The sequence below is a fragment of the Rosa chinensis genome, chromosome 4 (genome assembly GCF_002994745.2).
Source record: "Rosa chinensis cultivar Old Blush chromosome 4, RchiOBHm-V2, whole genome shotgun sequence".
Classification (NCBI taxonomy): domain Eukaryota; kingdom Viridiplantae; phylum Streptophyta; class Magnoliopsida; order Rosales; family Rosaceae; genus Rosa; species Rosa chinensis.
Window position 1 is genome coordinate 4,258,182 of NC_037091.1, and position 27,036 is coordinate 4,285,217.

General features: G+C 38.0%; 2 protein-coding genes and 1 long non-coding RNA gene across 33 annotated transcripts in view; 2 read left to right on the forward strand and 1 right to left on the reverse strand.

The window, feature by feature from the left end:
- Positions 1–13,954, reverse strand: part of LOC121052433 — a 70,873-nt gene extending 56,919 nt beyond the window's left edge. The window contains exon 1 of the long non-coding RNA XR_005809062.1: positions 13,631–13,954. This is a non-coding gene — a long non-coding RNA (uncharacterized LOC121052433). The remainder of the gene's footprint in view (positions 1–13,630) is intronic.
- LOC112196425 (disease resistance protein RPV1) overlaps positions 3,972–27,036 on the forward strand; it is a 100,291-nt gene continuing 77,226 nt past the window's right edge. For 11 of the 31 annotated variants that reach the window (XM_040517434.1, XM_040517436.1, XM_040517437.1 and 8 more), the window contains exons 1-11: positions 15,593–15,680; positions 17,758–18,398; positions 18,512–19,604; positions 19,813–20,085; positions 20,210–22,667; positions 22,781–22,824; positions 22,952–23,064; positions 23,727–23,850; positions 24,228–24,269; positions 24,395–24,499; positions 24,739–25,051. In XM_040517434.1, the coding sequence (XP_040373368.1) occupies positions 17,857–18,398; positions 18,512–19,604; positions 19,813–20,085; positions 20,210–22,231 (3,930 nt within the window). In that variant the 5' untranslated portion in view covers positions 15,593–15,680; positions 17,758–17,856 and the 3' untranslated portion in view covers positions 22,232–22,667; positions 22,781–22,824; positions 22,952–23,064; ... (2 more) ...; positions 24,395–24,499; positions 24,739–25,051. The other 20 variants (XM_040517418.1, XM_040517423.1, XM_040517417.1 and 17 more) reach the window with 20 other exon arrangements.
- Positions 4,895–14,466, forward strand: LOC112196432 (disease resistance protein RPP5-like). The gene is made up of 12 exons (XM_040517453.1): positions 4,895–5,951; positions 6,154–6,426; positions 6,551–7,902; positions 8,401–8,565; positions 9,106–9,168; positions 9,824–9,951; positions 10,051–10,166; positions 10,435–10,530; positions 10,849–10,921; positions 11,196–11,490; positions 11,825–12,965; positions 14,068–14,466. Exons 1-3 carry the CDS (start codon positions 5,232–5,234, stop codon positions 6,647–6,649), a joined length of 1,092 nt encoding a protein of 363 aa, XP_040373387.1. The 5' UTR covers positions 4,895–5,231; the 3' UTR covers positions 6,650–7,902; positions 8,401–8,565; positions 9,106–9,168; positions 9,824–9,951; positions 10,051–10,166; positions 10,435–10,530; positions 10,849–10,921; positions 11,196–11,490; positions 11,825–12,965; positions 14,068–14,466.

Sequence of the window (27,036 nt, forward strand, 5' to 3'; positions counted from 1 at the left end):
CCGATCTTAACTAAAGTTTAGAGAATCAAACTATGTGATTGATGGGCTAAATTCTTCTCATTCATAGTGACATTTTTTCCCCTTCGATATCTTCTCCTCTATTTTTGAATGCGGGGGGTGTCAGTCCATGAATAAAGTAGGAAATATTATAAGAGATGACTCACCTGGATTCCGGGCAATGACAGAAAGAGTCATGAATGAAAAATCTAAGACAAACATAATGAATCCATGAGATAAAGCTCAAGTACTATAGAAACCAAGTTCGACACTACTAGGATGGTCTCTGACCAAAGACAAAAGACCATCCCAATTTATTCATGTTCCCATCAACATACCCTACTCTAGGGCACCCATGGGAGTGCATTTCTCGGACTTAGAACCTTTGCAAGAAGACATGTGAACCTCCCCACTAGCAGGGGTTAATGTTGCTGCAGCCAAACCCAAGCTACCTCCCATAGGAAGGGTGTTCCACTACCTTGAAACTCCTCTTCCTCCGAGAGTTTGGGTCCTCAGAGATCAGCTTCTTAGGTTTCAAACCCACGGGTTTCTAGTTGTTCATGTGCCCAAGAGGACGACCCAACTTTGCCTTCTTTGCTGGGGAGACTAGGATAACCCCATTCCTTCAGGGCCAATTCAGGTTAAAAGCCAAGATCAATATCCTCCACTTGAGGTACCTCCTAAACTGTCTTCTTACACTTAGTATATTGCATCAGGGCCGCATAGGCAGTTCTCTTCTTCCCACTAAGAGATGGGACATCTGTAGCAGCTTGCATGGGCTCACTAACCGCCTGGACTGGAGATGGGATTTTGGCCAGTTGGGTCGCTACTGTTGAAGCCGAGAAGCCCTGGAGTGAACCTGGGGTCCGCTTTGCCATGGAAGTGAAGAGTTTAGGTGTTGTGGATTGAGCCAAGACCTCCGCAAGACTCGAAGTAGCAGATCCAACCAAAATAGGTTTAGGGTTGGCGTCGACAGAGACCTACAGCTCTTCCGAAGAGCCAGCACAACCCGACCGCTGGTGTTCCATCATACCACAGACCCGACAGAAACCAACCAATCTCTCATATTTGAACTTTACCGTAGCAAATGCCCTAAAGGTGAAATCAAAGGTGGATGAAGGGAAAACCTATTTCACTGGAGACGACAGAAGGTGGCGGATACGAACCCGTGCCGCCGTGCCCTTGTGAATTCCAGTCTTGTCCAGATGCACTATCTCCCCTAAGGTAGCTCCAATGAGCGCCACAGTGCCCTCAATAACCAGGGCCGATGGTAAACCCATAATCTCAACCCAAACTGGGAAGGAAGAGATCGGCACTTGCGCCGGATCTTTCAAACCATCGAACTCAGCCATAGCCATCGCCTACTTGTCAACCACGGCCCTCCCTCGGTTGTCCTCAGATGATCCTCTAGATTTGAAAACTGAAACACAAAACTATCCTTGACCACACTTGCGTAGAGACAATTCCCAAGACCCCATAGGGAGGTTATGGTCCCCAAGAAAGCCTTGGGATCAGCCTGACACTTGGCCATGATGGAGAGAAGTCTCCCCACCACAAAGTGATGGGAAGACACTGCAGCAGCACCAGTGGGCCAAAGGACGTCTGACCATCTTCATAGATCGCCAATGCTGTTGCCAGACGAGCGGTAATGTGATCAACCATGGTGGGAGAGAGAAGGATGCCAAGAGATGAAGATACGAGAGAAGCCCTAGGCAGAAACCCTAGCAGAGCGAAGAAACCCTAGCACCGTAAAACTCTCCTAGGTCCCTAGCCATTTGCTTGATTGGATAGTCTTAAATCAAAGTTGGACATCTACTGCTACGTTGTGATCAGATTTATACATTTGTATCTTTTTTGCTTCACAATGTTTTATAGCAACAGATGTGTTGCTGCTGTATATTCCTTTAAGTCTTTAACTATAGAAAATGAAGCCAATTAGCGTTGCCTTGATATCTGTCTAGCTCAACTGCACTCATTGGAATTACAGAGTCGATAGATGACATTCACAGTTGAAATGTAATTCATGATAAAGAAACCATCTTTCTCTCATTTCCACTTCAAATGTTACTCCCCTCTAATTCGTAAAACAGAGTAGAGAAAAACAAAGGGTGTGTTGTTCATGTACAATTCTTTGATTAGTGGCGAGGCTATTGTTCAGATGTTGCATTGAGCACTGATTATCTCTATTGTCATAGGCAAGTGGCATGAGGCTCTTTAGAGGCTGCTGCAGGATGAGTACAAGTTTACAATATGAAGGTATGTAAATGTAATCATCTTCTAATAAATAACTGAATATTTTCCCTTTCCTTTTCCAAGTTTTTAATTTAATTTTTTAACTTTTTTTTTGAAAAGTTAATTTTTTAACTTAGATGGTGCTGGTTTTGTGTCGTTATGTTGCAGAATAAAGTCATTACTATTCATTCATAATTGAACATTGGAGATGCCCTAATGTCATTACTATTTATTTTGAAGAGCATTGGATGAAGAAAAAGTTTAAGCCTAGCAAGTGTAACTTCATAATTGAACATATGGCTCTGTCTCTACTCGATAAGAACTACATAGGTTATGTGAAATTGATAAATACAGTGACAGTCCTAAATATGTATAGTTTGTTAGTTAAATGTATGCACTGTTATGAGACAGGTTAGGTAGTGGCTACACATAAGGTATCGACATTGATATTAATCCCCTAACACTTGATATAAGGAAAAAGAGAAGAACATGACATTAATCCCTAAATTGTTAAGGAACAAAATGGTTGTCTCTATCTTTGTCTTTCATTTTTCTTTCTTTCTAGAATACGTTCCAAACCTCTGTATACAGTATTCGCCAAATCACGCTTTAGTTAAGTGATTAAAACTTCCTTTCTAGAACAAGAGTCGGATGATGCTAATTTTCGTTAAGGAGTAGAAATCAGCAATGAACTTTGGCCTCCTTGAGCAAAGTTGGCTGGCTTTCTGTTTCCCATTCAGCGTGCATTTGGCCATTTGCTTTTGGTTTTGGTTTTTGAGTTACTTCATAAGTGTACACACAAGGATTCAACAAACGCAGAGGATCTGATAGTCGGAGGTTGGCTACATGATGATGAGATCAGGTATGCCGTATCCATTGTCATTGCCGACAGTGAATTGGTCCCACCGTTTTCGGAGAAAATTGATGATCAGATAAGGAAGTGGTTTTCCACACATCTTGTATCCTGTTGTTATTGATCTTGCTTTCTGGTTTTTTTTTGTTTTTGTTTTACTTTACGTACTAAGAACTGATTCTTAAGAACTGATTCTTCCTCTGAAAATTAAAAATTAGCTGGAAGGATTGAATCCCTAAACTTAAATAGCAATAAATTAATATCCAGTATCTCAATTCTACATGTATAACTCCTGGTTCATGTCTGCTTCAATCAAATCCCCACTAGTTTTTCACTGTAATGCTTGTGGCAGTTGTCTGCATAGGAATTTGATACCATGGATACTGTGTACAGTAAGACTACTTGAGATATTAACCAAGCAACTGATACTTGATAATTAAACAAATCAAATGGCAATGGGAATATACAACATAATTGAGAACTCATTGCCCTATGCTAGTAGTAATTTGGTAAGTAACATTTCTTTTGGTCAAGGGATTTGAAGAAAAATTGGCCTTCTCTTTTTCTTTTCAGATTGTGTAAAACATACTTGAAAATCAACAAAGGGAGCCCTTAATATCTAACATTACCGTATGATTTTACATGCAATCTCCTTAGAAAATACATTGACCCAAACAAAATGTACAGAGTAGACAAGATAATTTCCTTGTTCCATCAAGCATCAACTGATCAAATCAATGATTTTCCAAGTCTTCCAAGTCATCACCACTGAAAAAAAAAAACCAAAAAAACAAAGAGTCTTCCGAGATAATTTTAGTCCAAGTCTAAAAGGAAAAAGTGAAAGGAGAAACTCCTTCGCAAGTGCGCCTCACACTCACGTACAGTCAAAGAGAAAATGCAAAGAAAGAAGAGCGAGGCTCATAGAGGTTCTGATTTAGTCCATTTTCAACGTCACATTCACACTGCAGCAGGCACCAAGAAACTGTCTATCTACTTGAGAGTTGAGATCTCGGATCTACAATACAAGAGCACTTCAGGAAGGCAGATCAATAGGAACGCAGCATTCAACAGATGGAGCAAAGCAAGCAGAATATGGCTTCTTTGACCAATGAAGCAGCAGCCAGTTCTTCATCTTCTTCTCTCCCACTATCTTCTACTGATCACCAAAATCATTACACATACGAGGTTTTCCTGAGTTTCCGAGGCAAGGATACGCGCTATGATTTTTCAGATCATTTGTACAACGCTTTGTGTCTGAGGGGAATTAAGACCTTCAGAGATGATAAGCTTAGCAGAGGAGAAGACATATCACAAGAGCTCCTCAAAGCAATTGAGGAGTCCAGAGTTTCAATCGTCGTCTTCTCTCAAAATTATGCTTCCTCAAGGTGGTGCTTAGACGAACTGGTCAAGATACTTGACTGCAGAAAATTCAAAGGCCAGGAGTTTAGAGCTGTTTTCTACAAGGTGGCTCCCTCAGATGTACGACACCAAACAGGCGCTTTCGGTGATGCATTTGCTAAAATTGATCAATGCGTATACAAGGATAGCATCGGCAAATGGAAGGCAGCTCTCAAGGAAGCAGCAGATTTGTCCGGATGGACTTTCGAGGAGGGCCGGTATGTTTTTAACCCAACCCCACTAGCTAGTTGATTAGTTAGATTTATTTTTTTGAAGACACCAATAATCTTCTACTTTATTTGATTTCCTATATATATGCTTTTAAATTCTTAGGTACGAGACTGAATTTATCAACGGCATTGTTGGGGAGTTGTCTACCCGAGTAGTAAACCCTTCATGTAAGTGGCACGTTGCTGAATATCCAATTGGATTAGAGTCTTGTATACAAGATGTTGAAAGTCTTCTAAAAGCCGAGGAAAATATTTTTCGCATGTTGGGCATATGGGGGACTGGTGGAGTAGGAAAGACCACAATTGCGAAAGCTGTGTTTAATTCAATTTGCCATAAGTTTGAAAGTAGTTGTTTCTTGTCAGATGTTAGATCTAATTCAAATGGCCTAGCCATTTGAATTAGATTAGGCCATTTGAATTAGATCTAACATCTGCAAGAGAGACTTTTGCATGATGTTTTAAGGGACTCAAATTTGAAGGTGAGCAGTGTTGATCAGGGAGTCAGTTTTATAAAGGAAAGAATGCAAAATAAAAAAGTTCTCTTAATCCTTGATGACATGAGTCATTCTAGCCAATTAAAGAACTTAGTTCCATCCCCTGATTGTTTTGGCCCGGGCAGTAGAATTCTCATAACAACAAGAGATAAACGTTGGTTAATTGCTCATGAAGTTAATGAAGTATATGAGGTCAAGATGTTAGATGATCGTCATGCTTTGGAGTTGTTTAGCTTGCATGCATTCAAAAGAAATGAACCTCCAAGCAATTATCTAGAACTTGCACAACATGTTATACGCTATGCCCAAGGCCTTCCGTTAGCTTTGATAGTCTTAGGCTCTCATCTATTTCGTAGAAGCACAGAGGAGTGGGAAGCTACAATAGGTAGTTGCAAAGGAGGTCCTCAGGCAGATATACATAAAGTTCTCAAACTAAGTTATGATGCTCTAGGACGAGATTTAAAAGAACTATTTCTTGATATTGCTTGCTTCTTTAAAGGTGAGGATGCAGACCATGTGAAACCAATACTAGAAGCTTGCTACGACCACAAAACAATGGTGATTGGTATTGCACAACTGCAAGAAAAAGCCTTGATAAGAATTGACAAAGATGATGAGATTTGGATGCATGACTTGATAGAAGAAATGGGTAAAGACATAGTGTATCAGGAGTCACCTGATGAACCCGGGAAACGCAGCAGAGTGTGGAGTGAAGAAGATGTAGACTACGTTCTAACAAATAATACAGTAAGTATATTAATGATGTTTTGTGTTTTTCAATTCAGAAAGCATTTTATATTGAATATAATTTCTTATTGAGACCTTGAAGAAAACTGTATTAAAACAGTACTTGTGCTTCCAATAGAAATTGCTCTGTTTTTTTGTTTTTTGGTCTGAATAATGATTGCAAATGTTGCTAGGTTAATAAGCTTGCTTTCTTTTACTGTAGGGTACAAATAAAGTTATAGGCATTCAGGTCTCGTGGCGATCATCTACAATATCTTTAAATGCTAAAAGCTTTTCAGAGATGAAGAATCTTAGATATATTTCTATGAGAAGTATATCCTTTTCTGGATATATTGATTATCTCTCCAACCAGTTGAGGTGGCTCGATTGGGAAGAATGTCCGTTGCAATGTTTTCCATCTGATTTTCAAGCAAACAAACTTGTGGAGCTCAACATTACTAGCTGCAAAATCAGACGACTATGGGAGGGACGTAAGGTACTATAATCTAATAATTCATTTTATTTCAAGACTTCTTTAATTAAAAATGAGTAATAGATAATTGTGTTGTAAATTACTGCATCCACTTGGTTGATCTTTTCCTTTTTCTTTTGCCATACAGAATTTTTCAAGTCTAACATGTATGAATTTAAGTCATTGTACATCCCTAAAGAAACTCCCAGACTTGAGTGGAATCCCTAACTTGAAAGTGTTGAATTAATTGGCTGTGAATCCCTAAAGGAACTCCCAGACTTGAGTGGAATCCCAGACTTGAAAGAGTTGAATTTAAGTGACTGTGAATTCCTAAAGGAACTCCCAGACTTGAGTGGAATCCTTAACTTGAAAGAGTTGGAACTATATAAATGTTTCGGTTTAGTGGAGGTTCCTGATTCAATTCAATTCCTTCATAAGCTTGTTACCTTGAACGTTGACGGTTGCTCTAACCTTATTATGTTTCCGAGAAAAATCAACTTGAAATCCTTAGAAACAATCTCTATTAGCTATTGCAAGCTTGAAGAATTTTCAGAAGTTGGGGAAGAGATGGGTTTCTTGAGAAAATTGGATCTAAGAGGCACTTGCATTAAAGAATTGCATCCGTCGATTACAAGGCTTATTAGGCTGGAAGAGTTGGACCTAACGGACAGTCAAAATCTTACAATCCTGCCGTATAATATTTATGAGTTGCACAATCTAGAGGCTCTTTATGCGAGAAGATGCTCAAAACTGGCTACATTTCCAAAAATTCTAGTAAAGATGGATTCCTTGAGACAACTTTCTCTTGAAGGCAGTGACATAAGAGAATTGGATGAGTCAATTGGAAATCTCGTTGGGCTTGAAGGGTTGTACCTCAGTTGTTGCAGAAATCTTACGACTCTACCATGCAGCATTTATGGGTTGCAAAATTTAGAGTGGCTTCATCTTGGTGGATGCTCAAAACTTGTCAGATTTCCAAGAAATACCAAAATTTTGAATGCCGATGGTTGCTCACTATCACTTCCCAAGCTACGGGCGCTCTATATGAGAGGATGCAGTTTATTATCAGATTGTGATTTCCTGATGACTCTTGATTGCTGGGAAACATTAACGGACCTTGATCTGTCAAGAAACAATTTTGTTAGGCTTCACCAAATTTGTCAACTTGCGGGAGCTTGACTTGGAGGGTTGCAAGAGACTCCGAGGAATTCCGGAGCTTCCACCAAACGTTAAACCAAGAATAAGAGGTTGTAAATTACTGGGGCTGGGACAAATTGTCGCCGTCAATTCAAGAGCCAACTCCGAAGCGACAACGCCTTTTCGCCGGGGGGCAAGCATCGATGGTCCCCATGTTCCCTGACCTGCACAGCGCCCATCTGACTCGTTAAGGCTTTCTCTATCGTCAGAACCAACAAAACCTCGTGGCCAGCGGCTGTCTCTGAACTCTGAACCATCCACTTCAGAGTTTAGACAATAACATCATTTATTTGAGACACAGAGGTTTGAAATCCCACCTGTTATTTATTATATATACACTTTTTTTTTTGAGAATTTATTATATATACACTTGAAGCTTCAGAGTATGAGGCTGTCTTCATCTGCTATTTACTCATCAATCTGTAAGTTCATATATTCATCTTTTTCAAGTTTGTTACTGCATTGGAATTTCAAACTTTGTAACCATGTACATCATCTACAATTGAACTTTTCCCTATTTTGATGTGCATTAAGGCCTACCAATTGTTATTCCAGAATTGAACAAATGGCCCAGTCAAGTCACTCACTATAAGCGCTACATAGTACATTTAAAGTGATGTATGCATTGGCAGTCAGAAATATGTATAGTCCATGCACTCTTTTTAGGCAGTAACTAGTGGTTACATCAGACAAAGCATTGACATTGATTTTATTGCTCCGAAACTGCTAACACAAGGAAAAAGAGAAGAAAATTAAATTCATCCTTAAACTTTGTGATTAAATCCTATGATTAAATCATAGGATGCTCTCAAGTCTAGCATGGAAGCTTCAGTGGTACCTGCCTTTGAGACGTCATGTAAATCCATGTTTGAGCAAGTAGATGCCACATTCCAGAAAGCAATGGTTGAACATGCAACTGTGGCTCAGCAGCAATTTGAGTCTGCACATTCGCCGTTGGCCCACGCTGTAAGAGTGTGTATGCTTGTACTCTGTCCAGCTTCTTCTCTTTTGATCATTTATTTATTGACAAATATTCTTCGCTTATGCTTTCAAGAATTATATGTTTGGGGTCTTTGATTCTATATGAGAAAAAGGGGAATGAAGATCGGTAGTTTATTAGGAATTATTATCTGCTCACAGTGACTGTAGAACTTCTTGTGGGGTGCACTAGTATTTATGTAACTGGTCATAGGTTGATACAGCTGAACTGGAATGTGTAGTGCTGCTCCACTAGTGTTTATGTTTTGAATCTCAAAGTATTAATGTTCTCCACCTGCAAATGGTAGTATTTTTGAGTTAACGACTGAAAGGATGAGTCTGTGTTGGGTTCTAGAGACAAGGTTTTCTTTTGGTTGGTCAAGATCTCACTGGTTGATATCTTTCTAGGAATGAGAAATTTTTTGGCTTTACTTTTGCTTTCTTATGCGGGTTTTCTGGGTTCACAATGGTGTACAGTTTTATCTGCACGTATTTATGTGTTACTCTGCAATGTGATGTTATTTGCAGGAAGCTATTAGCTTCGCATCATCAGAGACTCAAATCCTAAGCGGTGAACTGGCTAATGGCAACGTAAGTTAGTAGCTCTTGCAGCTGCACGGGAAAACTCAAGTGCAGTAAATTTTGACTGTTGTTCACCCTGTGTAATGCATTGTGGTAGTCAGCATTCAGATCTTAATGGGGCAGTCTATCTGGACTGTTACTGCATTAGAATCTGACACCTTGTTACTCCCATGCATTGCCATTTAATATCATGTGCATACAATGTACTCTGGTGTATTTTGAGGTGCATTAGCGGAAGCAAATTTCACTGAGATGTGTTCTTTCTGAGTGGTTCAAAGCAACAACTTGAAACGATGCTGCTCTTTTAACTTCAAGTTTCAAATTGTTAGAATCAAGATTTTTATGAGTATTCTTTCCTTCAAGATATTCCAATGCAGTAGTAAGCATACTAGGGTTGACATTTCTAGACATTTGGTTTTTCCTTCTCTTCTTTATATAAATGGTTGAGTCCCCTGCAGTAGTAAGCAAGGGATAGTGAGTCCCCTGCTTTATATAAATGATATTCTGTTCATTCTTTTCCTCCAACACCCTTCTGCCAAAATAAGATACGATTCAAATGAATGCTTGGTACTTCGAGCACATGAAAACAGAAGATGATGGCAATTTAGATTTCTCATTCTTGAAAAAGTCTGACTACATGTCTTTTCCATTGCACTTATTGCAGTGATCTAATGGGTTGGTTGATCAAGAGTTTGTGTTTACCATAGGAAGTGGCATGATGCTGGAGCTATAAGCATATATGGTGCTGGCGTTGTATGCTGAGGTTATTTCAGAATAGCAGTGCTCATTAAGGTTTGTTCAAGCATATTAATTTTTCCTCTACAGGTTACAACTTCAAATTTCATAAATATGAATTTGTCAAACTCATATAAAACAATTTTTTGGTAGCAGAAGTTCTAGCCTGGCTTTGGCAAAGTATCTTGCTTCAAGGTGATGCAGCAGGTGTGCTGAACTTCTTGAGGAAGAAGGAATTGGTTTTCATTGTTTCTAAGGATGGAATTGATGCTGTGAGTAGTTACTCCTTGGAGTTTGGCAGTTTGCCTCTGTTGTATATTCATGCAAGCAAGCATTAATTATTTGCATCAATTGAGCAGCACATATTTAGTAGCTAGCACCAATCTGGATTACCATTCACAAGGTCTAGTGGCACCGTAGAAAGAGAAGCAGGCACTACTTAATACTTATATTATAAAAACTTGGATCTTAATATACCATTCACAATTTTGATTTCTAATATGTTCTTCAAACAGTCTGACTGCCTGTATTCCAATGCAGCGATCTTATGTGGTAATTGATGAGGGTTTTCACAGTCATAAGCAAGTGGCATGAGTGTATTTAGAGGCTGCTGCAGGATGAAGCTCTCTCTAACAAGTATGTCTATAACAGATCAATGAGTAAGCGTGTATGTGTAATCCTCTTAGAATAAATACCTTTCCTTTTTCATTGTTTTGTAACTTGGAGGAAGTATAAAAACTATTCAGTTTCAGATTAACAGTGTATACATATTAAGCTTTGCATTTAGGTTTTAATTGATCATTATTTTCTACAATCAGAAACCGGTTTCATGAAATGAACAGAACACTGGACGAATAGCTCATTTTCTTTAGTTAATTGGAATAAATTACCATTTGTAACTTAGCCCCTTAACGTTTTCATATAATTAATGTTCCTTGCCTATCAAATTTGTAGGTAACAAGCGAACCAATAGTGATATACACCAACAGTGGTGAGACCATTTGTTGGTCAGAGCAAGCAATGGGTGGTAAGTCTCCTTCCATATGAATGCACAGTGCTTGCCCTACTCTTTCAGCTATAGCATCCGGGTTTAGATCATTTCATTTATGGTATAATTCACAAAGTAATGTTCTTTTGTCAGATTTAATTTTATATTACAAGATGGTGAATTTTGTACCATTTGTTGGTAAAAATATGAAACTGATCTTCCTTGTATATGATGAACTGTTCCATGGATGATGAAAATGTTGAATTAACATGTTGGTGAGGAAGTCCTGACTGCATGTGCTTTTTCATTGCAGCCATTGAGTGGGGGGTTGATGAAGAGTTTGCAGACAGTGACGTGAGGCTGGGGCTTCCCTGTATGGAGGCTGCTGCAGAACACTTCCAAATACCATCACGGCAATATCTAAGGCTCTTTCTAACGAGCTAGTCTTTTGCAGTTAACGACGCTTAGTTGAGTTATGAAAATGAGATTTAAATACTTGTAATCTGATGCCACGAAGAAGGGCACGTGTCTTTTTCATTTCCTTGTTTTGTAACTCAGAGGAAGTAGCAAATTACTATCACCATGGTGCTGCTGCTGTATGAAGACAGGTGAGGTTGTTTCACATCCAATAACAGTGCTCGTTAAATCAGTGTGTACTAAACAAGCCTCTGAAATTAGATTGGCATCCTACTAGTCATATTGACAGAAAATCTGGTTTATCCATGTGTCCAATGTCATCTGTTTGTAGTATCATTGTGCTTAACGTGCTAAGAAAATTTTAATTCAAATTTTTTTTCCCCCTAACTATAGAAACCAATCATTGTCCAATCATTGTCCAATGTCATCTGTTTGTAGTATCATTGTGTCCAATGCCATTTCCTTGATTGGTTTATCCTATGTATCTTTTTGCTTCATATATTCCTCTAACTATAGAAAACGAAGCCAATTAGCGTTGCCTTGATATCTGTCAAGCTCAACTGCACTCATTGGAATTACAGAGAGTCGATCGACTACATTCACAGTTGAAATGTAATTCATGATAAAGAAACCATCTTTTGTACCTCAACTCTCATTTCCACTTCAAATGACTCCCCTCTGATTCGTAAAACAGAGTAGAGAAAAACAAAGGGTGTGTTGTTCATGTACAATTCTTTGATTAGTGGCGAGGCTATTGTTCCGATGTTGCATTGAGCGCGTGCTCGAAGATTGTGGCTTTCTGTGAAGGGGTTCAGCTCCATGGGTCACTTGTGAAGATGAGTTAGGAGGAACACGTGTTTATTGGGAACTGGATCTTGCCCGGAAGGTGTTTGATGAAATGCTTGAGAGAAATACTATGTCGTGGACTAGTTCGATTTGTGCTTTTGGTGACTATGGTGCATGTCATTTCTGCTTGTGGATTCATGCTTATATCGAAAAAAAAAAAAACACGAAATTAACTGTGACATGTGGCTCGGCACAGCTTTAGTTGACATGTTTGCTAGATGTGGTGACCTTCAAAGTGCAATGAAGGTGTTTGATAACATGGCAAGAAGAGATGTTTCTGCTTGGACAGCAGCCATTGGAGCAATGACCATGCAAGGAAATGGGGAGTGAGCTATAGAGCTTTTTGATGACACGCTTAAGCAAAGGGTGAAACCAGATGAAGTAGTCTTTGTGGCAGTACTTACAGCGTGCAGCCATGTTGGTCTTCTGGATATCATTGTTTTTTCATTTGTTGGTTTTTCTGAGCTTTTAATTCATAGTGGTTAGTAACATTTGAAATTAGAAAAATGGTAGTTGCATCAACTGATCAGCATATATGGATGGCTTGGATCTGGGGTTACCATACTAGCACCTTAAGAAAGAGGAGCAAGTACGTCTAGTTATATTTGGAAAGAACTTTGATATTAGTAAATGGCTCCATGGATTAATGGCAATTTTGTTTTGTGTATCTGTTCTTGAAAAGGTCTGACTGCCTGTATTCCATTGCAGTGATCAAGTAGTGTGGTTGATGAGACTGATTATCTGTACAGTCATAGGCAAGTGGCACGAGGCTCTTTAGAGGCTGCTGCAGGATGAGTACAAGTTTACAATATGTACGTAGGTATGTAAATGTAATCATCTTCTAATAAATAACTGAATCTTTTCATTTTCCAAGTTTTTAATTTAAATTTTTAACTTAGATGGTGCTGGTTTTGTGTCGTTATGTTGCAGTATAACAGCACGCATCTATGATTATTCAATCATTATTCTACATGTTTCTGAAACCTGCTTAGTAAAATGAACAGAACATCGAAAAATGGCTCATTCTTTTAGCAAACTTATTCTTCCTCTGTAAATTTAGAAAGTAGTTGGAAGGATTGGAGTACCCTCAATTTAAAGATCTATAAACTGAGGTTTCGAGTATCTCTGCTCTAGCAACTACACCATCATCATATTTATATTGAGTATCTAAATGTTGCATCAAAATCCGTCCAGAAGTCCCAACCATGTCTGCTTCAATTGAATTCCGACTGTTGTTTCATCCACGTCTGCATTGGGAGCACAAAGGGGCAAGATCTATCTTTATTTTTACTGCGTTAGTGCAACCTTGTTACTCCCATTACCATGTTTATCATGTTCAATTAACTCTGGTATATTTTGATGAGCATTGGATGAAGAAAACTTCAAATTTTAGCCTAGCAAGTGTAACTTCATAATTGAACATATGTCTCTGTCTCTACTTGATAAGAACTACATAGGTTACTTGAAATTGATAAATACAGTGACAGTCCTAAATATGTATAGTTTGTTAGTTAATATATGCACTATTATGCGACAGGTTAGCTAGTGGCTACACATAAGGTATCGACATTGATATTAATCCCCTAACACTTGATATAAGGAAAAAGAGAAGAACATGACATTAATCCCTAACTTGTTAAGGAACAAAATGGTTGTCTCTCTCTTTGTCTTTCATTTTTCTTTCTTTCTAGAATATGTTCCAAACCTCTGTATACAGTATTCGCCAAATCACTCTTTAGTTAAGTGATTAAAACTTTCTTTCTAGAACAAGAGTCGGATGATGCTAATTTTCGTTAAGAAGTAGAAATCAGCAATGAACTTTGGCCTCCTTGAGCAATGTTGGCTGGCTTTCTGTTTCCCATTCAGTATGCATTTGGCCATTTGCTTTTGGTTTTGGTTTTTGAGTTGCTTCATAATTGTAGACACAAGGATTCAACAAACACAGAGGATCTGATAGTCGGAGGTTGGCTACATGATGATGAGGTACAGGTATGCCGTATCCATTGTCATTGCCGACAGTGAATTGGTCCCACCGTTTTCAGAGAAAATTGATGATTAGATAAGGAAGTGGTTTTCCACACATCTTGTATCCTGTTGTTATTGATCTTGCTTTCTGGTTTTTTTTGTTTTTTTGTTTTTGTTTTACTTTACTACTTGCCATATTGCAGGCTATTGAGATATAATTTCTGTTTGCAGGGAGGAAAGAGGTGCCACTGGGAATGGGTGCAGATTCTTCCCAACTCTGAATAAGCTAGCTAGAAGCAAAAGTGTCTGCTGTTCACCTTAGTTGTGCACTTTGTGCCTACAATATTTTCCTACGCGTGTAGGTGCCAATTTATCGAAACATATCATATTTGCACCATATTTCCTTGGATTAAGCAATCCTTTGATTCCTTTCTACTGTAAGATTTTGATCCTCAGACTACTTGAGATATTAACCAAGCAACTGATACTTGATAATTAAACAAAACAAATGGCAATGAGTGAATGAGAATATACGACAAAATTGAGAACTCATTGCCCTATGCTAATAGTAATTTGGTAAGTAACATTTCTTTTGGTCAAGGGATTTGAAGACTTTTTCTTTTGAGATTGTGTAAAACAGACCTGAAATCAACAAAGTCAGCCCTTAATATCTAATATTGCCGTATGATTTTACATGTAATCTCCTTTCTAAAAAATACATTGAACCCAAACAAAATGTACAGGGTAGACTATTTAATTTCCAAGTACGTAGAGTCTTCCGACATAATTTTAGTCCAAGTCTAAAAGGAAAAGGTGAAAGGAGAAACTCCTTGGCAAGTGCGCCTCGTGTGTGTATTGCAAAGAAAGAAGAGCGGGGCTCATAAAGGTTCTGATTTAGTCCATTTTCAACGTCACATTCACACCGCAGCAGGCACCGAGAAAGTATCTACTTGAGAGTTGAGATCTCAGATCTACAATACAAGAGCACTCCAGGAACGCAGCATTCAACAGATGAAGCAAAGCAAGCAGAATATGGCTTTTCTGACCAATGAAGCCAGTTCTTCATCTTCTTCTCTCCCACTTTCTTCTACTGATCACCATTCTACTGATCACCAAAATCATTACACATACGAGGTTTTCCTGAGTTTCCGTGGCGAGGATACGCGCTACGATTTTACAGATCATTTGTACAACGCTTTGTGTCTGAGGGGAATTAAGACCTTCAGAGATGATAAGCTTAGCATAGGACTATAGGAGAAGACATATCACAAGAGCTCCTCAAAGCAATTGAGGAGTCCAGAGTTTCAATCGTCGTCTTCTCTCAAAATTATGCTTCCTCAAGGTGGTGCTTAGATGAACTGGTCAAGATACTTGACTGCAGAAAATCCAAAGGCCAGACGTTTAGAGCTGTTTTCTACAAGGTGGCTCCTTCAGATGTACGACACCAAATAGGTGCTTTCGGTGACGCATTTGCAACACTTGATCAATTTTACAAGGATAGCATGGATAAATGGAAGGCAGCTCTCAAGGAAGCAGCAGATTTGTCTGGATGGACTTTCGAGGAGGGCCGGTATGTTTTTAACCCAACCACAATAGGTAGTTGATTAGTTAGCGTATTTTTTAGGAAGGCAACATCCAACAGATGGTGTAAAGTAAGTCTACTTGGGATATTATCCAAGCAACTGATAATTAAACAAAACAAATGGCAATGAGAATAATTTGGTAATTTGCCCTATGCTAGTTGTAATTTGGTAAGTAACATTTCTTTTGGTCTAGGGATTTGAAGAAAAATTGATCATTCTCTTTTTCTCTTCAAATTCTTTAAAATAGACCTGAAAATCAATAAAGTGAGCTGTTAATATTGCCGTATGATTTAATTTGCAATCTCCTACCAAGAAAATACAATGAATCCAAACAAAATGTAGGATTAATTTCAGTTTACCCCCCTGAGGTTTGGGGGTGTCATCATTTCACCCCCTCTACTTTTAATTTTGAATTTTTACCCCCTGAACTTTCCAATTTCAATCAACCGTGTCCAATTTCTCCTATTCCGTCCAAAGTCAACGTTAACTTTGACTTTTGAGGGGTAATATGGTCTTTTCAAGATAAAAAATATATAAAAAATAATTTTTTTCTGTTTTTTTTTTTCTTATGTTTCTTCGTTTTTTTTTTTTTCTTTCTATTTCTTCATTTTTTTTGTCTTCAACCTATACACCAAAAGTTACAATAGGTTTATAAAAACAAAAAAATACTCTAGGTGGTTGAAAGTCGCTTGCTGGTCTACGATATTTGTGATATATCTCCGATAAAGTGAAGAATTTTAGGATATATCCCCAATAAAGTGAAGAAATATCTGTATAAAATAATTTTACACTTTATCTAGAAATAAATATCTGTAAAAAATGATTTTACACACTCGCTGGTCTACGATATTTGTGATATATCTCTGATAAAGTGAAGAAATATCTGTAAAAAATAATTTTACACTATCTGTAAATAAATATCTGTAAAAAAATGATTTTACACAGATATTTCTTCACTTTATTGGGGATATACAGATATTTACAGATAAATTGTAAAATCATTTTTACAGATATTGGTTCACTTTATTGGGGATATATCCTAAATTTTTTCACTTTATTGGAGATATATCACAAATATCGTAGACCAAAAATGATTTTACACAGATATTTCTTCACTTTATTGGGAATATACTGATATTTATTTACAGATAAAGTGTAAAATAATTTTTTTACAGATATTTCTTCACTTTATTAGGGAATCCTAAAATTCTTCACTTTATCAGAGATATATCACAAATATCGTAGACCAGCGAGTGTGTAAAATTATTTTTTTACAGATATTTATTTCTAGATAAAGTGTAAAATTATTTTTTACAGATATTTCTTCACTTTATTGGGGTTATATCCTAAAATTCTTCACTTTATCGGAGATATATCACAAATATCGTAGATCAGCAAGCGGCTTTCAACCACCTAGAATATTTTTTTATTTTTATAAACCTATTATAACTTTTGGTGTATAGGTTGAAGACAAAAAAAAAAGAAGAAATAGAAAAAAAAAAAAAAACAAAAAAAAAAAAAACAAAAAACAAAAAAAATGTTTTTTTTTTTAATTTTTTATATATTTTTTTTATCTTGAAAAGACCATTTTACCCCTCAAAAGTCAAAGTTAACGTTGACTTTGGACGGAATAAGAGAAATTGGACACGGTTGATTGAAATTGGAAAGTTTAGGGGGTAAAAATTCAAAATTGAAAGTAGAGGGGGTGAAATGATGACACCCTCAAACCTCAGGGGGGTAAACTGAAATTAATCCCAAAATGTACACAGTTTCTAGATACCTTAAGATTGCAATATGATTTTAAATGCAATTTCCTCCATAGAAAATACATGGAACCCAAACAAAAATGTACACATTAGACTAGATATTTCCTTGCTCCATCAAACATCAAAGTAATGATTTTCCAAGAATGTCATCACCTCTGAAAAAAGAAAAAAGAGTCTTCCAATATAATTTTAGTCCAAGTCTAAAAAGAAAGCGTGTCAGAGAAATTGCAAAGAAAGAAGAACAAGGCTCATAGAGGTTCTGATTTAGTCCATTTTCAACCTCACATTCACATTGCAGCACGCACCAAGAAACTATCTTCTTGAGAGTTGAGATCTCAGATCTACAATACAAAAGCACTCCAGGAAGGCAGATCAATAGAAAGCCAACATTCAACAGATGCAGCAAAGCAAGCAGAATATGGCTTCTCTGACCAACGAAGCAGCATCCAGTTCTTCATCTTATTCTCTCCCACTTTCTTCTACTGATCACCAAAATCGTTACAAATACCAGGTCTTCCTGAGTTTCCGAGGCGAGGATACACGCTACAATTTTACGGATCATTTGTATACTTCTCTGTGTGACAAGGGAATTGAGACCTTCAGAGATGATAAGCTTAGCAGAGGAGAAGACATATCACAAGAGCTCCTCAAAGCAATTGAGGAGTCCAGAGTTTCAATCGTCGTCTTCTCTCAAAATTATGCTTCCTCAAGGTGGTGCTTAGATGAACTGGTCAAGATACTTGACTACAGAAAATCCAAAGGACAGAAGTTTAGAGCTGTTTTCTACAAGGTGGCTCCTTCAGATGTACGATACCAAAAAGGTGCTTTCGGTGACGCATTTGCAACACTTGATCAATTTTACAAGGATAGCATGGATAAATGGAAGGCAGCTCTCAAGGAAGCAGCAGATTTGTCTGGATGGACTTTCGAGGAGGGCCGGTATGTTTTTAACCCAACCCCACTAGCTAGTTGATTAGTTAGATTTATTTTTTTGAAGACACCAATAATCTTCTACTTTATTTGATTTCCTATATATGCTTTTAAATTCTTAGGTACGAGACTGAATTTATCAATGACATTGTTGGGGAGTTGTCCACCCAAGTAGTAAACCCTTCATGTGAGTGGCACGTTGCTGAATATCCAATTGGATTAGAATCTTGTATACGAGATGTAGACAGTCTTTTAAAAGCCAAGGAAAATATTTTTCGCATGGTGGGCATATGGGGGACTGGTGGAATAGGAAAGACCACAATTGTAAAAGCTGTGTTTAATTCTATTCGCCATAAGTTTGAAGGTAACTGTTTCTTAGCAGATGTTAGATCAAAAAGCATAACCCAATTGCAAGAGACGCTTTTGTTTGATATTTTAGGGGAAAATTTGAAGGTGCACAGTGTTGATGAAGGAGTCGGTTTGATAAAGACAAGGATGCAACGTAAAATAGTTCTCTTAATCCTTGATGACGTGAGTGATTCTAGCCAATTAAAGAACTTAGTTCCATCCCCTGATTGTTTTGGCCCGCGCAGCAGAGTTCTCATAACAACAAGAGATAAACGTTGGCTAATTGCTCATGAAGTTAATGAAGTATATGAGGTTAAGATGTTAGATGATCGTCATGCTTTGGAGTTGTTTAGCTTGCATGCATTCAAAAGAAATGAACCTCCAAGCGATTATCTGGAACTTGCACAACATGTTATACACTATGCCCAAGGCCTTCCGTTAGCTTTGATAGTCTTAGGCTCTCATCTATTTCGTAGAAGCACAGAGGAGTGGGAAGCTACAATAGGTAGTTGTAAAGGAGGTCCTCAGGCAGATATACATAGAGTTCTCAAACTAAGTTATGATGTTCTAGGACAAGATTTAAAAGAACTATTTCTTGATATTGCTTGCTTCTTTAAAGGTGAGTATTCAGACCATGTGAAACCAATACTAGAAGCTTGCTACGACCACAAAACAATGGTGATTGGTATTGCACAACTGCAAGAAAAAGCCTTGATAAGAATTGACAAAGATGATCATATTTGGATGCATGACTTGATAGAAGAAATGGGTAAAGACATAGTGTATCAGGAGTCACCTGATGAACCCGGGAAACGCAGCAGAGTGTGGAGTGAAGAAGATGTAGACTACGTTCTAACAAATAATACAGTAAGTATATTAATGATGTTTTGTGTTTTTCAATTCAAAAAGCATTTTATATTGAATATGATTTCTTATTGAGACCTTAAAGAAAACTGTATTAAAACAGTAGTTGTGCTTCCAATAGAAATTGCTATGTTTTTTTGTTTTTTGGTTTGAATAGAAATTGCAATCATAAATGTTGCTGGGTTACTAAGCTTGCTTTCTTTTACTATAGGGTACAAATAAAGTTATAGGCATTCAGTTCCCGTGGCTATCATCTACAATATCTTTGAATGCTAAAAGCTTTTCAGAGATGAAGAATCTTAGATATATTTCTATGAGAAGTATATCCTTTTCTGGAGATATTGATTATCTCTCCAACCAGTTGAGGTGGCTCGATTGGGAAGAATGTCCGTTGCAGTGTTTTCCATCTGATTTTCAAGCAAACAAACTTGTGGAGCTCAACATTACTAGCTGCAAAATCAGACGACTATGGGAGGGGCGTAAGGTACTATAATCTAATAATTCATTTTATTTCAGGACTTCTTTAATTAAAAATAAGTAATAGATAACTATGTTGTAAATTATTGTATCCACTTGGTTGATATTTTCCTTTTTCTTTTGCCATACAGAATTTTTCAAGGCTAACATGTATGAATTTAAGTGAATGTGAATCCCTAAAGGAACTCCCAGACTTGAGTGGAATCCCTAACTTGAAAGAGTTGGATTTAAGTCATTGTACATCCCTAAAGAAACTCCCAGACTTGAGTGGAATCCCTAACTTGAAAAAGTTGGATTTAAGTTGCTGTAAATCCGTAAAGGAACTCCCAGACTTGAGTGGAATCCCTAACTTGAAAGAGTTGGATTTAATTGGCTGTACATCCCTAAAGGAACTCCCAGACTTGAGTGGAATCCCTAACTTGGAAATGTTGAATTTAAGTTGCTGTGTATCCCTAAAGGAACTCCTAGACTTGAGTGGAATCCCTAACTTGGAAATGTTGAATTTAAGTTGCTGTGTATCCCTAAAGGAACTCCCAGACTTGAGTGGAATCCCTAACTTGAAAGAGTTGGATTTAAGTGAATGTGAATCCCTAAAGGAACTCCCAGACTTGAGTGGAATCCCTAACTTGAAAAAGTTAGATTTAAGTGGCTGTAAATCCCTAAAGGAAGTCCCAGACTTGAGTGGAATCCCTAACTTGAAAGAGTTGGATTTAAGTCATTGTACATCTCTAAAGGAACTCCCAGACTTGAGTGGAATCCCTAACTTGAAAAAGTTGGATTTAAGTCATTGTACATCCCTAAAGGAATTCCCAGACTTGAGTGGAATCCCTAACTTGAAAAAGTTGGATTTAAGGTGCTGTAAATCCCTAAAGGAACTCCCAGACTTGAGTGGAATCCCTAACTTGAAAAAGTTGGATTTAAGTCATTGTACATCCCTAAAGGAACTCCCAGACTTGAGTGGAATCTCTAACTTGAAAAAATTGGATTTAAGGTGCTGTAAATCCCTAAAGGAACTCCCAGACTTGAGTGGAATCCCTAACTTGGAAAAGTTGAATTTACATGGCTGTTTATCCCTAAAGGAACTCCCAGACTTAAGTGGAATCCCTGACTTGAAAGAGTTGAATTTAAGTGGATGTGACTCCCTAAAGGAACTCCCAGACTTGAGCGGAATCCCTAACTTAAAAGGGTTGAATTTAAGTGGTTGTAGATCCCTAAAGAAACTCCCAAACTTGAGTGGAATCCCTAACTTGAAAGAGTTGATACTATATGGATGTACCGGCTTAGTTGAGGTTCCTGATTCAATTCGATTCCTTCATAACCTTGTTACCTTGAATGTTGACCATTGCTCTAACCTTATTATGTTTCCAAGAAAAATCAACTTGAAATCTGTAGAAACAATCTCTATTAGCTATTGCAAGCTTGAAGAATTTTCAGAAGTTGGGAAAGAGATGGGTTTCTTGAGAGACTTGGATCTAAGAGGCACTTGCATTAAAGAATTGCATCCGTCTATCACAAGGCTTATTAGGCTGGGAGTGTTGAACCTTGGAAACTCAAAACTGGCTACATTTCCAAAAATTCTAGTAAAGATGGAGTCCTTGAGATGGCTCTCTCTTGATGGCAGTGACATAAGAGAATTGGATGAGTCAGTTGAAAATCTCATTGGGCTTGAACGGTTGGATCTTAGTGAATGCAAAAATCTCACAACTCTGCCGTGCTGCATTTATGGGTTGCAAAATTTAACGGACCTTTATCTTTGTAACTGCTCAAATCTCGCTAGATTTCCAACAAATACCAAAAGTTTGAATGTTGATGGTTGCTCACTATCACTTCCCAAGTTACGGGCGCTATATATGAGAGGATGCAGTTTATTATCAGATTGTGATTTCCTGATGACTCTTGATTGCTGGGAAACATTAGAGCGGCTTAATCTGTCAAGAAACAATTTTGTTAGTCTTCCTGCTTGCCTCACCAAATTTTTCAACTTGAAGACCCTTGTCTTGAACGGTTGCAAGAGACTCCGAGGAATTCCGGAGCTTCCACCAAACGTTGATCTATACATAAGTGGTTGTGAATCACTGGAGGAGAAATTCTTGAAACGGACAAATCGTGGAACTGTGATAGAGGCGGCGTCGCCCAGTCCCCATGTTCCCTGACCTGCATAGCTCCCATCACTCAACCACTTCCATCGATGAGAGTGGCATGCCGATGGTAGATTGGCTTTCGTGGCTTTCGTCGGCGAATGCAGAACAAAAGAGGCCTTGTGATGGAGCCAACTTGGATTATGACCATCAACCAGAGCAGCAGGAGCAACCAATTCCTTCAAAACAACACTGCACTGAGGAGCAACCATCAATGCCTCCCTTCCCCGATCACTTTGCATCTTCATCTGCATCCACCTGTGATATGTGGTGGAGTCCCCTGGCTGAAATTTTCCAGACTTCTAATTGGCAAGCAAATCTTGATCCTCTTCCCAATTCACAGTCGACTCTGGCGAATCTGCAGTCTACCTCACCATCAACTCCAGAGTTCCAACGATAATGCCATGCACTACTTAGATATGTTCTTTCAGAGACTAGCTACTATTTTCAGGTTTGACTTTTCTCTTTGTTCTAAAATTCTGCAGATTTCATGTTTTTATAGTCATGATTGTTTTGTGGTATCGAAATTAGTGAATTTGTCCTCAATTGATGCCATTCTTGTAGGACAATATTGGTGGTAATCAGGTAGCTAGGCCATCCAAATTAAGGTAGTTCACACAACTTGGTTGATATGATCCATTATTGTCATTTGTTTCTGGTTCATTTTCTTTGCTTTCATTTTGTTACTGTGTTGCTATATGATTGATATCATGCAATTCATTTTTTCATCTGCAGTGGGGACTATAGATTTTCCACTCAGAAAGGTTATAGACTCTGGCCAATTTGGCTACATGCTGAATGTTGATCCAACTCAATTTGAGACGACTGCAAATAAGCTAGAAGCAAAGGTAAATGCTATCTCCTCTAGCTGTACTCTTGCCGATGCTCTTTTCCTTGTAATTCTAGGCTCAAGTGCCCATATGTTGTTGGTTACAATTTTATCGGTACATATCATGTTAAACAGGCATGATGTTGCATTGTCCACATGGTCCATGGATTAAGCATATTGAATATGAAATGCATCACTTTAAGCAAAATTTTCCTAGCATATGTACATGCCACAAGCATATTAAATTTTCCTCTACAGGTTACAACTTGGAATTTCATAAATATGGCCAATAATTAATCAAACTCATATACTAAGTTTTTGGTATCAGAAGTTCTAGCCTAGCTTTGGCTAAGTATCTTGCTTCAAGGTTATGATGCTAACCTTCTTGAAGAAGAAGGAATTGGTTTTCAATGTTTTTAAGGATGGAATTAATACTGTGAGTAGCTACGCCTTCGTGGAGTTTGCCTCTGTTGTAGACTCATGCAAGCAAGCATTAATTATTTGCATCAATTCAGCAGCACATATTCAGTAGCTACCACCAATCTGGATTACCATTCACAAGGTCTAGTGGCATCGTAAGAAAGAGATTAAACTACTTCTACTCAATACTTATATTAACTGAGGCAATTTTGATTTCGAATATGTTTGTGGAAAAGTCTGACAGCATGTATTCCATCGCAGCAATCATATGTGGCGGTTGATGAGGGTTTTCAATCATAAGCAAGTGGCATGAGTCTCTTTAGAGACTGCTGCAGGATCAGGCTCTCTCCAACAAGTATTTATTTTCAGCAAAACTGATCAATGAGTAAGTGTATATGTGTAATCCACTTACAACTTTTTCAAATTTTTTTTTTTCGGGTAATTTAGAGGAAGTATTAAAAACCATGCAGTTTCAAATAATAGTGCATATGTATTAAGGTCTGTACTTGATCGTAATTCTACAATCAGAAACTGGTTTTAATCATTAACAGAACACTGGACGAATAGCTCATTGTCTAGGTCCCTCTGTAGTTTTAGAAAATAGTTGGAAGTATTGGACTATCCTCAATCTAAGGACCTATATGTTGAGGTCTCAAGAATCTCAACTTTTCCATTATCTTCGTTGTTGACGATCAGTTTTTTTTTTTTCCCTTCTTTTCTTTTGATAAGATTGTTGATTGTCAGTTTATCCCACTGTTGTAGGAGAGCGCATTGGTGGCAGTCAGCTAGGCTCTGCAAATCAAGGTAGTCCATACAAATTGGTTGATATGATCCAGTATTAATATTTGAACATTTTGATTAATGTTATCTAGTAATAATGTTTCTGGGTGATTATTGTTATACATTTTGATTGGTGCTTCTGTTTGCAGTGGGAACTATAAAATTTCACTTGGAATGGTTCCAGATTCGGGCAAAATAGGGTACAGGCTGATCTGTCTGAATTTGGGACGAGTGCAAAAAAACTAGAAGTAAAAGTATGTGCTATATTCCATGCTCATCATCCATTTCTTTTCCCAGTGGATGTAGTTTTCTTGTTCAATGTTCAATAAGAGAGAAAATATCTCCTCGTACATATTTCAAAGATTCTCTTCTTAGTTTTTCTTGCTTAATTCGGAAGGTATGATCTTTGGTTAATTGATGTAAATTAGCATACGTAACTTAGCTCCTTGACATTTTCATATAATTAATGTTTATTTTCTCATCAAATTTGCAGGTAACAAGCAAACCTCGCCGGGGGGGGGGGGGGCAAGCATCAATCTGTAAGTTCATAAAAATGGCATCAACAAGAGCAGCAGGAGCATCCGATTTTTCCGCAGCTCCCATCACTCAACTACTACTCCACAGCTTCAACACCAAGAGGAACCAACTGACTTGTTAAGGCTTTCTCTGAACTCTTCAGAACCAACAAAACCTCGTGGCCCAGTTAAAGGTGATCAAGACCAGTGGCTGTCTCTGCCAACACTGCCATCCACTTCTGAACTCTGAACTCTGAACCATCCACTTCAGAGTTTAGTCGAGACAGAGAGGTTTGAAATGCCACCTGCTATTGATTCTACTTGAAGCTTCATAGTGTGCCACAACTAATAAGATTTTAACATTTTCAGGTTTGGGTATGAGCCTGTTTTGAGGTTGTCTTCATCTGCTATTTACTCATCATCAATCTGCAAGTTCATATATTCATCTTTTCCTTTAAGCTCAGATCTATGTTGTTTGTTACTGCATTAAAATTTGATACTTTGTAACCATGTACATCATGTACAATTGGACTCTAGCCTATTTTGAGGTGCATTAAGGGCAAGTTTCACATTTTCAGCCTAGCAACTGTTATTCCAGAATTGAACAAATGGCCCAGTCAACTCACTCACTATAAGGGCTACATAGTACATTTAAAGTGATGTATGCATTGACAGTTGGAAATATGTATAGTCCATGCACTCTTTTTAGGCAGTAACTAGTGGTTACAGCAGACAAAGCATTGACATTGATTTTAATACTCCGAAACTGTTAATACAAGGAAAAAGAGAAGAAAATTTAATTCATCCTTAAACTTTGTGATTAAATCATTCAGAAGGGAACAAAATGGCTCTCCATCTATCTTTTTTTCTTTCTTTATGGAATATGCATGCTCCAAACCCTTGATATGAATTACTCCCTGCATCAGACTTCGTGAATCTTTGGGAATCTTTAAGAATGCAGTGATGCTAGCACATGATATGAGAAAATGCAAAAGCATATGATCATGGAGATTCTTTGAAGCCAACTGATGGCTACCAGTAACTGAAACTTACCTGTGTATTGTCTACAAAGTCCTCCAGTTTTCCATAATATAATAGTTAGCATAATATAATGGCTAGTAGTAGCATGATGCTTTGGATCTGGTAGGAGCCTGAGATTGACTACGTGAAATGATAGTATCAAAATTGTTTATTGTTGTCCTCAGTTGATTCCATTGTTGTAGGAGAATATTGGTGGTAATCTGCTAGCTAGGACATGCAAATTATGGTATTCATTGAACTTGGTTGATATGATCCATTAGTAACATTTGTATTCTGGTTCATTTCCTTTACTTGTTACTATGTTGCTAGGTGATTGATATCATGCAATTTGTTTGTTTTTTCAATTTGCAGTGGGGACTATAGATTTTGCACTTGGAGAGGTTACAAACTCTGGCCAAGTTGGCTACATGGTAATTGCTAATCTAGCTCAATTTGAGCAAATAAACTAGAAGCAAAGGTATATGCTATTCTCCTCTAGTTGTACTCTTGCCTATGCTCTTTTCCTAGTACTTCTGGGCTCAAGCGCCCATATGTTATTGTTTACAATTGTTAGAGAGCATAAATCATTGGCTACAATCAAGCCATAACCTAGGCTATTGTTTCTGCTTTGCTGTGTAATTACTGTGATAGCATCAGTTTAGGATCCGTTTTATATTTGTTGTAAATGCACTTTATTCTCTCTATGTAACAGCAGCATATCTGCTGCTATATAAGCTATATAGTTGTATAAACAAAGGCAATGGAAATCACTTTCTACATGGGATCAGCCTAGGTCTAGGATCCTTACCTGTGTGTAATCTTCTTCTCACGTATTGTTCTTCAATCTTGTCCTCCTGCATCTCTTCTTTTTCCTTTTTCCCAGCAGCAATCCTCCTCCTTCCTTTTCCAATATTCCTACCTCTCTTAGCAACAGCAATCATTTTGCAGCCAAGACCAGCGGCCTTCTCAATCCAGACCGACTTCAGATTGCCTGCATTACTTCCGTCCCAGGCCTCGCTGACATCATTTTGCAGTCCTCCCTGCAATTGTTTGGCTTTTCCTGACCAGACCAGATCAGATTTGGCCTCTCTACGCGATGCAGCATCACCTGTTCTCTTCTCCTACCTGGGCTTCCACTTCTTCTCCATGCCCACAAAGGTCATCCAGCCTAAGTACTGCTCCCTATTTTGCTGGGGTCCACTATGCTGTTGATCCAAATCGGTACCCGGACACCGGTGCAACCCACCACATGACAG

Coding starts and splice junctions, on each gene's coding strand:
- LOC112196432 (XM_040517453.1), top strand. CDS start 5,232: ATGCAAAATAAAAAAGTTCTCTTAATCCTTGATGACATGAGTCATTCT. Junction 5,952..6,153: donor ACGTTCTAACAAATAATACA/GTAAGTATATTA, acceptor CTTTTACTGTAG/GGTACAAATAAAGTTATAGG. Junction 6,427..6,550: donor GACTATGGGAGGGACGTAAG/GTACTATAATCT, acceptor TTTGCCATACAG/AATTTTTCAAGTCTAACATG.